At 40.4% G+C, this 12,084-nt stretch overlaps 1 protein-coding gene across 1 annotated transcript in view; it reads left to right on the top strand.

Annotated features, from left to right (window-relative positions):
- LOC140738079 (uncharacterized) overlaps positions 1–12,084 on the top strand; it is a 39,230-nt gene that overhangs the window by 22,516 nt on the left and 4,630 nt on the right. Inside the window, exons 4-7 of the mRNA XM_073065172.1 lie at positions 6,687–6,770; positions 8,209–8,334; positions 8,424–8,519; positions 11,796–11,894. Coding sequence (XP_072921273.1) covers positions 6,687–6,770; positions 8,209–8,334; positions 8,424–8,431 — 218 coding nt within the window. The 3' untranslated portion in view covers positions 8,432–8,519; positions 11,796–11,894. The remainder of the gene's footprint in view (positions 1–6,686; positions 6,771–8,208; positions 8,335–8,423; positions 8,520–11,795; positions 11,895–12,084) is intronic.

The raw sequence follows: 12,084 nt of genomic DNA, 5'->3' as shown, positions 1-12,084 counted from the left end.
CATATTTTTCCAATACCTTAAATAAAAAATCCTTTGCCAATCTATCAAATGCTTTTTCTGCATCTAAAGCAACTGCCACGCTCATTTCCTCCCTCTTCTGCGCTAAATAAATTATACTAAATAAGCGAGTTACATTATCTGCCGATTGTCTATTTTTAATAAATCCTGTTTGATCCATATGTACTAATTTTGGTAAGCATTTACATAATCTATTAGATGAGATTTTTGCTATTATTTTATAATCAATGTTTAATAAAGAAATAGGTCTATATGATGTTGGCTTTAAAAGATCTCTATCTTTTTTTGGCAATACTATTAAAATAGCTGTCGAAAAAGATTCTGGAAGTTTATGCGTTCTTTCCGCTTGGTGTATTAACTCCATAAAAGGAGGAATTAAATAAATCTTTAAACTTTTTATAGAATTCAGGTGGAAAACCATCTTCTCCTGGAGATTTATTACTTTGAAATGATCCTAGGGCTTCTTCGACCTCTTTCAATGTAAAAGGCATATCTAATCCCTTCTGTTCTTCCGTATTTAATTTTGGAAGAGTTATTTGTGATAAAAACCTTTCTATCTTGACATTGTCATTTTGTGATTCTGATGTATACAGTTCAGAATAAAAATTCTTAAAAGTTTCATTAATTTCTAAAGGTTTATAAGTAATTTTATTTACTCTTGTTCGAATTGCATTTATTGTTTTAGAAGTCTGGTCTGTTTTTAACTGCCATGCAAGAACCTTATGTGATCTTTCACCTAGTTCATAATATCTTTGTTTAGTTCTCATAATTGCTTTTTCTGTTCGATATGTTTGGAGTGTATTATATTGTAACTTCTTGTTAATAAGTTGTCTTCGTTTTTCTTCTGTCATATTTCTTTGGGATTCTTTTTCTAATTTTGTAATCTCTTTTTCCAATTGATCTATTTCTATCATATATTCCTTCTTAATTTTAGAAGTATAACTTATTATCTGACCTCTCAAATATGCCTTCATTGCTTCCCACAATATAAATTTATCATCAACTGAATGTGAATTTATATCTAAAAAGAACTGAATCTGTTTTTTCATAAAATCACAAAAATCTTGACGTTTTAATAATATTGAATTAAATCTCCACCTATAAATTGATTCCTCTTTATCTATCATTATCATTGTCATTATTAAAGGAGAATGATCTGACAATATTCTCGCTTTATTTTCCATATTTTTCACTCTATCTTGAATGTTCGTTGATAATAGGAAAAAATCTATCCTTGAATATGTTTTATGTCTATTTGAATAAAATGAATAATCTCTTTCTTTTGGATTAATTCTTCTCCATATATCAATCAAATTTAAGTCTTTCATCAATGATAGAGTTAATTTTACTGCTTTTGATTTTGTAACAACCTTTATTGATCTATCTAAAACTGGATCTAGACAAAAGTTAAAATCTCCACCTATTAATATTTTATCATGTGCGTTAGCCAAATTCAAAAAGACCTCCAGTATGAATTTTACATCATTTTCATTTGGTGCATAAATGTTCATAAGGGTCCATAGTTCTGAAAAAATTTGACAGTGTATAATTAGATATCTCCCCACCGAATCAATTAATACGTTTTGTATTTTAATTGGTAAATTTTTGTTAACCAAAATTGCAACTCCTCTCGCCTTTGAATTAAATGAAGCTGCAATAACATTTCCAACCCAGTCTCTTTTTAATTTCTGATGTTCTATGTCTGTTAAATGAGTTTCTTGTAAAAAAGCTATATCTGTTTTCATTTTTTTAATATATGTTAAAATTCTTTTTCTTTTTACTGGCCCATTAAGCCCATTAACATTAAAACTTAAAAAATTCAGTAGATTAGTCATTATTTTTTTTAATTATATTACTCCAATCTATAATAATACCTAATCTTTCAACTTTCGTGGTATCCTGGGAAATCTTTATAAAATTCTCCATGTTGCTATGTGTGTCCCCACTAATCATCCAGGCAAAAAGGTAGAAGAAAAATAGAATATAAAGAAAAAAACAAAATACCCCCCTACTAATGTTGTGAAAAAAAACACAACATTACCCCCCCTCTGTTGTACGGGTCATGGCAATCGCCATGATTACACACGTGAATCCCGTAGTAACCGATCCAAAGCTCCCCAGCCCCCCTGCAACATAAGAAAGTGTATATATAAGAAGAAAAAAAAATACTATTCTCACTTAGTATTTCTAAAATTTTGCTTTTCTCTTCTATAATATCCATAAATGTCCATCACTTCTGTTCGTTGACTCTATCTTCATCTTTAATCCATTACGTTTGGAAGCCTCTATGTGTAATTAGTCAATAGATGAAAGTTTTTGTACGAACTCCTCCGCTTTTCGATGCTTGACACAATCCGGAGTAGTTTATAAGGAACTTGTAGAAAGTATTGACTAACTTTTCTTCATTTAAACATTAATTTATTAACTTTTTACGGGAGAGCTGGGTTCCAGCGACTCGATCCTACGTCATCACGTGACGTCCCCCACCCAGCTCTCTCTAGAACCTTCTCCTGATTTGCTCTCTCGAGATTCCTAAGTTGAACATCATAGTCCCTTATCTTTTGCTGCAACTAAAGCATTCAACCAGCAGGACGCATTGCTTTTACTGTAAGCTACTAAATGAAAGCGTCTACAGCATTAGATGAAGAAATCGTAACCAGGGCATTACACAGTCTATTGGCAATGTTCACCACTCGGAGCCTGAGGCTCTCAACCCTATTCACTCCAAGTGAGTGTCTCATGGGTGAAATACATCCACGAAGTGTGGTCTGAAGCCACTTCTCAAAAGCAAATTAAAAACTGCAAATGCTAGAAATCTGAAATAAAACAGCGAATGCAGTGTGGATTTATGAGAGCGTTGGTCATAAACACAAGAAAGTCTACAGATGCTGGAACTCCAAAGTATTACGAGAGTATTACCAGACCCTGAGGGCCTGTGTTACAGAGAGTAGGTGGGCAGGCTAGGACTTTAATCCTTGGAACATAGGATACTGGAGGGTGATCTCAGAGGCATATAGAATTATGGGAGGAATAGATAGAATGAATGCACCAAAAATTTGAGGGCTTGGTTTTAGAGTAACAGGAGAAAGGCACACTACAGCAGTTCCCAACCTTTTTTATGCCATGGATCCCAACCATTAATTGAGTGATCATAAACCCCAAGTTGGGAACTCCTGATCTAAGGGGAACCTGCTGTATAAACACTGGTGGTGTAGCACAACTCTAGCGTGGATGCCATATCAGACCACTAGCACTAACTTGAGGCCTAGTTCTTGCTGTGACCAAGATTACACAGCTCACCCTGCTGCGTGCCAATAAACCAGTGACTCGGACTTGCAGCATACCACATCAACAGCGTCTTGCAATCTCAAGAGAGTAACTAAGATGATTACTTGCTTGACAGTATCATTTATTGACTAGAGCTGCACCTTCAGGAAAAAAACCTCTCGTATCCTATGGATTTCTGGGAGTTAATTTATGCATCCATGCTCTGAGCAGATCCTTATAATTGAATATTTTTGAGGCCTTCCTTTGAATTTTATTTGATTGTCCCTGAGGTGCTGTAAATGCAATAGGTCCTTCTGTTGACTTCATGTCCCATCCCCAGATCCACATTCTCTCCTCTCCTCTCTCCCATTGGGCAGGAGATACAAAAACCTGAAAGAAAGCAAACTCAAGGATAGTTTCTATCCCATTGTTATCTGTCACCTGAACAGATTTCTTCTCTGATAATATGGACTCTTAACCTCATAATTTATCTCGTTGTAATCTTATATAACCATATAACAGCACAGAAACAAGCCATCTCCGCCCTTCTAGTCCGTGCCGACGCTTACACTCACCTAGTCCCAGTGGCCCACACTCTGCCCATAACCCTCCATTCCTTTCCTGTCCACATACCTATCCAATTTTACTTTAAATGACAATACTGAACCTGCCTCCACCACTTCTACTGGAAGCTCATTCCACACAGCTACCATTCTCTGAGTAAAGAAATTCCCCCTTGTGTTACCCTTAAACTTTTGCCCCCTAAATCTCAACTCATATCCTCTTGTTTGAATCTCCCCTACTCTCAATGGAAAAAGCCTATCCACGTCAACTCGATCTATCCCCCCTCATTATTTTAAATACCTCTATCAAGTCCCCCCTCAACCTTCTATGCTCCGAAGAATAAAGACCTCACTTGTTCAGCCTTTCCCTGTAACTTAGGTGCTGAAACCCAGGTAACGTTCTAGTAAATCTTCTCTGTACTCTCTCTATTTTGTTGACATCTTTCCTATAATTCGGTGACCAGAACTGTACACAATACTCCAAATTCAGCCTTACCAATGCCTTATACAATTTTAACATTACATCCCAACTCCTATACTCAATGCTCTGATTTATAAAGGCCAGCATACCAAAACCTTTCTTCACCACCCTATCCACATGAGATTCCACCTTCAGGGGACTATGCACCATTATTGCTAGATCACTCTGTTGGACTGCATTCTTCAGTGCCCTACCATTTACGATGTATGTCCTATTTGGATTATTCCTACCAAAATGTAGCACCTCACACTTATCAGCATTAAACTCCACCTGCCACCGTTCAGCCCACTCTTCTAACTGGCCTAAATCTCTCCGCAAGTTTTGAAAACCTACTTCATTATCTACAACGCCACCTACCTTAGTATCATCTGCATACTTACTAATCAAATTTACCACCCCATCATCCAGATCATTAATATATATGACAAACAACATTGGACCCAATACAGATCCCTGAGGCACACCACTAGTCACCGGCCTCCAACCTGACAAACAGTTATCCACCACTACTCTTTGGCCTCTCCCATCCAGCCACTGTTGAATCCATTTTGCTACTTTGATATTAATACCTAACGATTGAACCTTCCTAACTAACCTTCCGTGCGGAACCTTGTCAAAGGCCTTACTGAAGTCCATATAGACAACATCCACTACTTTACCCTCGTCGACTTTCCTCGTAACCTCTTCAAAAAATTCAATAAGATTTGTCAAACATGACCTTCCACGCACAAATCCATGCTGACTATTCCTAATCAGACCCTGTCTATCCAGATAATTATATATACCATCTCCAAGAATACTTTCCATTAATTTTCCCACCACCGACGTCAAACTGACAGGCCTATAATTGCTTGGTTTACTCTTAGAACCCTTTTTAAACAATGGAACCACATGAACAATACGCCAATCCTCCAGCACCATCCCCATTTCTAATGACATTTGAAATATTTCTGTCAGAGCCCCTGCTATTTCTACACCAACTTCCCTCAAGGTCCTAGGGAATATCCTGTCAGGACCCAGAGATTTATCCACTTTTATATTCCTTAAAAGTGCCAGTACTTCCTCCTCTTTAATCATCATAGTTTCCATAACTTCCCTACTTGTTTCCCTTACCTTATACAATTCAATATCCTTCTCCTTAGTGAATACCGAAGAAAAGAAATTGTTCAAAATCTCCCCCATCTCTTTCGGCTCCACACATAGCTGTCCACTCTGATTCTCTAAGGGACCAATTTTATCCCTCACTATACTTTTGCTATTAATATAACTGTAGAAACCCTTCGGATGTATTTTCACCTTACTTGCCAAAGCAACCTCGTATCTTCTTTTAGCTTTGCTTAGCTTACACCTTGTTGTTTAACCTCACTGCACTTTCTCTATAGATTTTACACTTTGTTATTGATTTACTCTCCCTCAATGCACTGTGTAATGATCTGATCTGTATGAACAGTATGCAAGACAAGCATTTGACTGTATCTTGGTACATGTGACCATAACAAACCAATACCATCACTACACAACCATGTTCAAGAACAGCTAGTTGTCTGATGCTGTGTACCTGTGATGCTGCTGCAAGTTTCTGTTACACCTGTGCATACCTGTACTTGTACATCTGACAATAAATTTGACTTTGACCTCCAATAAACTGTCAACTTATATAGCATAATTCTCCAGAAAAAAATAAGAATAACACAGGTGTGTGTTAGAGTAGACAATTCCCAACAGGCTGACACGGCCAGGGATATGCACAAGGAATCTTTGTTTCATTCCTTGATGTGCACAAGTTGGATGTGGGGTGTTTTATTGGCAGTGCAAGATAAGAAAGATAAGATTAGTTTTAGAACATCGAAACACACAGTGAAATGTGCCATTTGGGTCATTACGTGCGATGTGCTTGGGGTATTCCACAAGTGGCACCATGCTCCCGATGCCAACAACTCACTAACCCTAACCGTACGTCTCTGGGATGTGGGAGGAAAACAGAGCACATGGTCCCATGGAGAACGTACAAACTCCTTACAGGCAGCGGCGTGAATTGAATCCAGATCAGCAAGTGCTTGCATTGTAAAGTGTAAAGCACTATCCACTACACTTTATAAAGTGTACCACACTTACAGAGGTTCTCCTGCTCCTGATAAGAGTGAGCGTCCAGGCCTCCAGTACCCTCACCGTGACGATGTAGTCTTTTGCTTAGGAGGTTGTACTGATCCATAACCAATGTAATGTACTCTTAACTCCACAAACTAGTACTGTTACCAGGACCTTGGCGTTTGCAAGTTGGACTGTTCACCTTCTCACTGTAATGCAGCATTGAGCGGATTCCAAGTATTCTAACAGGTGTCTGCATTTCTCTACAGGATCACAAGAGCCCCTGTTTATGTGTAATGCTCTATCTCTCGTTACCATCTCTATTGCCCTCATTTCCCAGATTGTAATAAAAGGTAAGTGCTAAATATTATTTGTTATTGACAAAAAACTGATCAGTTCGGGCAAGGAGGAAAGCAGAAATGTGTAATTTTATCATTACAGTTTTGTTATTCTCACTGAACCTACAATGGAGGAGGTCACCCTCTCTGATATGGACCGACCCACCGTTGTACTTTCAGTAACACTTTGACGCGAATCACATTTGCTCTGACAGGAACTGCAATGTTGGTAACTGGGTCCAGAATGGAAAATCAGACTGCGCTATTCTTCCGGTGGCAGAGTTAAGAGGCTCTTATGTAGGATGTAGAGGTGTCGTCCGAATGCACTGCACCATTCAGTAAGATCATGGCTCGCCTTACACATCAACTCCATTCTCACTGTAGGAGTTATTGTCTAGCTACATAACGTGCTGCTTAGTCACCCCTGGAGGACTGTGAGTGAGGAGGTTCTCACTGAATCCTGTTAAATATTGAAGGGCATAGATAGATGTATGTGGAGAGGATGTTTCTAAAGTGGGAGGAATCTAGGATAAGAGGACACAGCTTCAGAATAGATGGGCATCCATTTGGAACAGATTTGAGGAGGAGGGTGATGAATCTGTGGAATTCAATGTCACAGACAGCTGTGGAGGCCAAGTCATTGGGAGTATTTAAAGCGTAGTTTGATAGGTTCTTGATTAGTAAGGGTGTCAAAGGTTACAGGGAGAAGGCAGAAGAAAGGGGTTGAGACGGGTAATATCTCAGCCATGCTGAAATTGCAGAGCATACTCAATGGGCTGAATGGCCTAATTCTGCTGCTGTGGTCTTATGTTTCTGGAGACCATTCATTAGATAGAAACACAAAATAAGTAAACAAAATGATAACTGAGTTCAAGGAGTCAAATTATGATCCAATACAACACATCATTATTTGTTAACTTTGGGGATATTTGATGAAGCTCTTTAATACGTTATGGGAAATTGTCAGGTAGATTGGAAGCAAGTATTTCTATTCGTTTGGGAGTCAAAGACCAGAGATGTAGAGCCAAACAAAAACAGAGCTAAGATTTCAGAGTGAAGGTAAGGAAGGGAAAGAGATGACAATAAACTGAACTTGAACTTGAGATGCCGGAAGTATCAATGGATAGATCAGTTCCTAAAGGAAGATCAGCTGTTACCGTTCAATGGCGATTGGTGGAATTTTGAGTAAAGGTATGAAGGGATAGGGAGATGTGTGTGGATTCAGGTAAGGAGCAGATGTACACTCATTCTGTGCGTAGCAGGTTCAGTGGGTTAAATGCCCTGATCATGTGTAAATCTTTGTGTCTTCCTGGACAATCCATCACCATTTTCTGAAGGAACTGTCAGACGCAACTAGAGATGATCTTTATAAAGTGTGAGGGAGTGTTGGTGAATGATAATTGTGCATTATGCTCATTTACATTCCTTCATTTATTGTGGGTCATACGTCCAGGAGCTGCCTCTGTACCAGTCGTTGTTTTATGCGTTGTGTTTGCCCTGCTGGCTTTCAACGTGTGCTTGACTATCAGCTTTTGGAACTTGGGCTGCCAGTGTATCAGAAAGTTCTTAGACTGCACAGGTAAAGAGAAGATGATTTATCAGAGAAAAAAAAATCCCATCTGTAAATGTTGAAACTGCTCTAATCAATTCCACTGTTGCACTTACCAGATTTCTGAACTTTGATGAACTTCTGTGGCATCGTGAGTTCCGTCACTGTGCTCGTCTTTTCCATCATCACCCTTGCTGAGGAGATTCAGCAAAGTGGTGAGTTTACCAACAGCCCCTCAATGTCTTTTGTTTTAATTCTATGGATTGTGTTCAGCTTTGTGAAGTCTGCGCTGTAAACAGCTGAGTGACAGAGGATAGGAAATGCTATCGTCCTGGTCCAATGACAGAGGATAGGAGAGGCTATCGTCCTGGTCCAATGACAGAGGATAGGAGAGGCTATCGTCCTGGTCCAATGACAGAGGATAGGAAAGGCTATCGTCCTGGTCCAATGACAGAGGATAGGAGAGGCTATCGTCCTGGTCCAATGACAGAGGATAGGAGAGGCTATCGTCCTGGTCCAATGACAGAGGATAGGAGAGGCTATCGTCCTGGTCCAATGACAGAGGATAGGAGAGGCTATCGTCCTGGTCCAATGACAGAGGATAGGAGAGGCTATCGTCCTGGTCCAATGACAGAGGATAGGAGAGGCTATCGTCCTGGTCCAATGACAGAGGATAGGAAAGGCTATCGTCCTGGTCCAATGACAGAGGATAGGAGAGGCTATCGTCCTGGTCCAATGACAGAGGATAGGAGAGGCTATCGTCCTGGTCCAATGACAGAGGATAGGAAAGGCTATCGTCCTGGTCCAATGACAGAGGATAGGAAAGGCTATCGTCCTGGTCCAATGACAGAGGATAGGAGAGGCTATCGTCCTGGTCCAGGCTGACTGAGACTTGGGGGAAATTTAAGTGATCTCATTTATCTACTTAATTCCGTACCCCTGCCAGATTCAGGAGGGAGGCAGCCAGCTTCTGGACTACCGATCCAGAGAGGCACGGGAGCCTGGAAATTACATTCAAGTAGGTAAATGAATTTTTAAATAGTGTTGAGAAACTACGTTTTAAAAATGCAAATTTCCCGAGGTTCAATAATGTCTTTGAGAGGATGGAGACAACGGGGACATCAGCAATTTGGGATGGACCATACCCCTACAAACAAATAAATCAAAATAAGTTAACCTCATTTCAGACGGCACAGTGAAGCAAAGTTTTCCAGGGATCCTGTTCTATTCACACTCACTGAGTCAACCTTGTGTTGCAGAGTGAGAACAGGCGGACCCGCGACAGTATTTCCACTCATTATAGAATATTAGATGAAAGGTCTTGCCTAAAACCAGTCAGAGTGAATATTGGAGAGAAGTCAGAAAATATTCTCTGAAACGGGTCTCTGGAACATCCCCGACAGGTCAATGGGGAAGGAAGGACAGCTCACACTCACCCTGGGATCAGCTCCATCAGCTGATGTGTAAAAGTTGGCCTGTGGTCTGGAATGTGTGGACCCCGGATCAGGTTCCCTTTGTCAGAATTAATCTTGTCGTTGTGGAGTGTTCTAACATAGAATCAGGTTATTCACTGTAGCTCATTAGAACAGCACTGGTAGAATGTGTATCCTTACATGGTCCACCTGGTTTATTCTCACTCTCCTGCCTGCTCTTATTCTTCTCAGTGTTTCTCTGTCGTCTTTCCCCTGAGACCAGACCTTGGCTTGAACCTCATTTTAAGCTCAGTACTTTCTTAGGAGAAGGGCTTGAACCAACAATTTACTACCAAGGAGGCAAGAGCCTCTGCGACCCAGAAAATAGTTGCTGAATGAGGAAAATTACTAATCTATTCCTGTCACTAATCAAAGAGAAAAAAGCAAAATGTTATTCGTCAGGCCTGGGAAGGAGGGATCGGTCAAGCTCCCTATCATGATTAATGATATGGTAGTGGATCGTGAACAGCTGGTGCCTGAAAATCCAGTAAACACAGTTCTTCTGACACTTGGCCTTGGTTGAAAAGGAGGATTCCCCTCACATTATTGTACAACACAAAACAGGCCCTTCGACCTTCAAGACCATTTCAGCATTTTCACCATCTACACTCACCCCATTTGCCTGCATTCGGACCATATCCTTCCACAACCCAAGCATCCATAAGACCATGAGACATTGGAGCAGAATTAGGCCATTCAGCCCATCAGGGCTGCTCCACCATTCCATCATTGCTCATCCTGGATCCCACTCAACCCCATACAGCTGTCTTCTCACCATATCCTTTGATATCATAACCGTTCGGGAAACGATCAACTTCCACCTTAATATGCACAGACTTGGCCTCCACTGCAGCTTGTGGCAGAGTATTCCACAACTTTACTACTCTCTGGCTAAAAAAAAATCCTCCTTACCTCTGTTTTAAAGGGTTGCACCTCAATTTTGAGGCTACGTTCCCTCTACTTCTGGATAACCCCACTATAGGGGTATCCACTCTACTCTACTCTACTCCACATCCACATCCACTCCATCTGGTCCTTTCAACATTTGGGAGGTTTCAATGCAGTCTTCTACATCCCAGAGAGTGCAGGCCCAAAGCTGCCAAACCCTCCTCATGTGTTAACCCTTTCATTCCCAGAATCATCCTCGTGAACCTCCTCTCGACTCTCTCCAATAACAACACTTTGTTTCTGAGATAAGTGGCCCAAAACTGTTGACAATACTCCAAGTGCAGCCTCACAAGTGTCTTATAAAGGCTCAGCATTGTCTCCTTGCACTTATATTCTATTCCCTTGAAATAAATGCCAACATTGCATTTGCCTTCTTTACCACAGACTCAGCCTGCAAATTAACCTTCTGGGAGTCTTGCATGAGGACTACTAAGTTCTTCTTCACCTCTGATGTTTGAACCTTCTTCCCATTTAGGTAATAGTCCACACCATTGTTCCTTTTACCAAAATACATTATCATACATTTCCCAATACTGTATTCCATCTGCCACTTTTTTGCCCATTCTTCCAATTTGTCTAAGTCCTGCTGTAATTGCATTGCTTCCTCAGCACTACCTACCCTTCCACCTATCTTTGTGTCATCCTCAACTTTGCCACAAACCCATCAATTCCATTATCTAAGTCATTGACAAATAATGTGAAAAGTGCAGTCCCAATACTGACCCGTGAGGAACACCTGTCTATCTCAATGTCTCTCCGACATAGTTAACAAATGTCATTTTACATCCTCTTGCTTCTTCAGCATTCCTGAGTTCAATTGCCTCACTACAGACAATTGTGCCTTGAACTCTGTAGGTTCAGGAATTCCCTCCCCAAATAGCTTCACCCTCTCCCCATCCCAATGTCTATCACTCCTTCTCATTCAAGATATTGAGCAAATGTCTCGCCAACAGTCCTGGTATCCAGGCCTGGTGATTCCATTCCGAATACGAGTTCTGTGTTAAGCTGCAGTGTAACATCAGTTGTTGGTTCTGCTCTTATAATTCAAATGTGACTTTGGACCTTTTTCAGATCGAGGTTGTCACGTCTCATATCTAACCTGGAGCACCCTGTCCCTGTTGTTCACTGTTTTTGCCATAATCTTCTCTGCATGTTTAACAGTATTGTGGAGTAAGTATATTTTACATAAGGACTATGTTATAGTGAAACGGTTTGCCACTGGGTCCAGCTTGAGTGTTATTTAACTAGAACTAACTTGCTGAATGGGTGGTGGGGTGGAGATACATCTTTACCAAAGGAGGTGAAAGACAGTCCTTCCCTCCGCTGGCCTCAAGGCACGCTTGGCAAGGTGTAGCAGCTG

The sequence above is a fragment of the Hemitrygon akajei genome, chromosome 2, assembly GCF_048418815.1.
Source record: "Hemitrygon akajei chromosome 2, sHemAka1.3, whole genome shotgun sequence".
Classification (NCBI taxonomy): domain Eukaryota; kingdom Metazoa; phylum Chordata; class Chondrichthyes; order Myliobatiformes; family Dasyatidae; genus Hemitrygon; species Hemitrygon akajei.
Note: the sequence above shows the minus strand (reverse complement) of the source record. Positions and strands in the feature narration are given on the sequence as shown.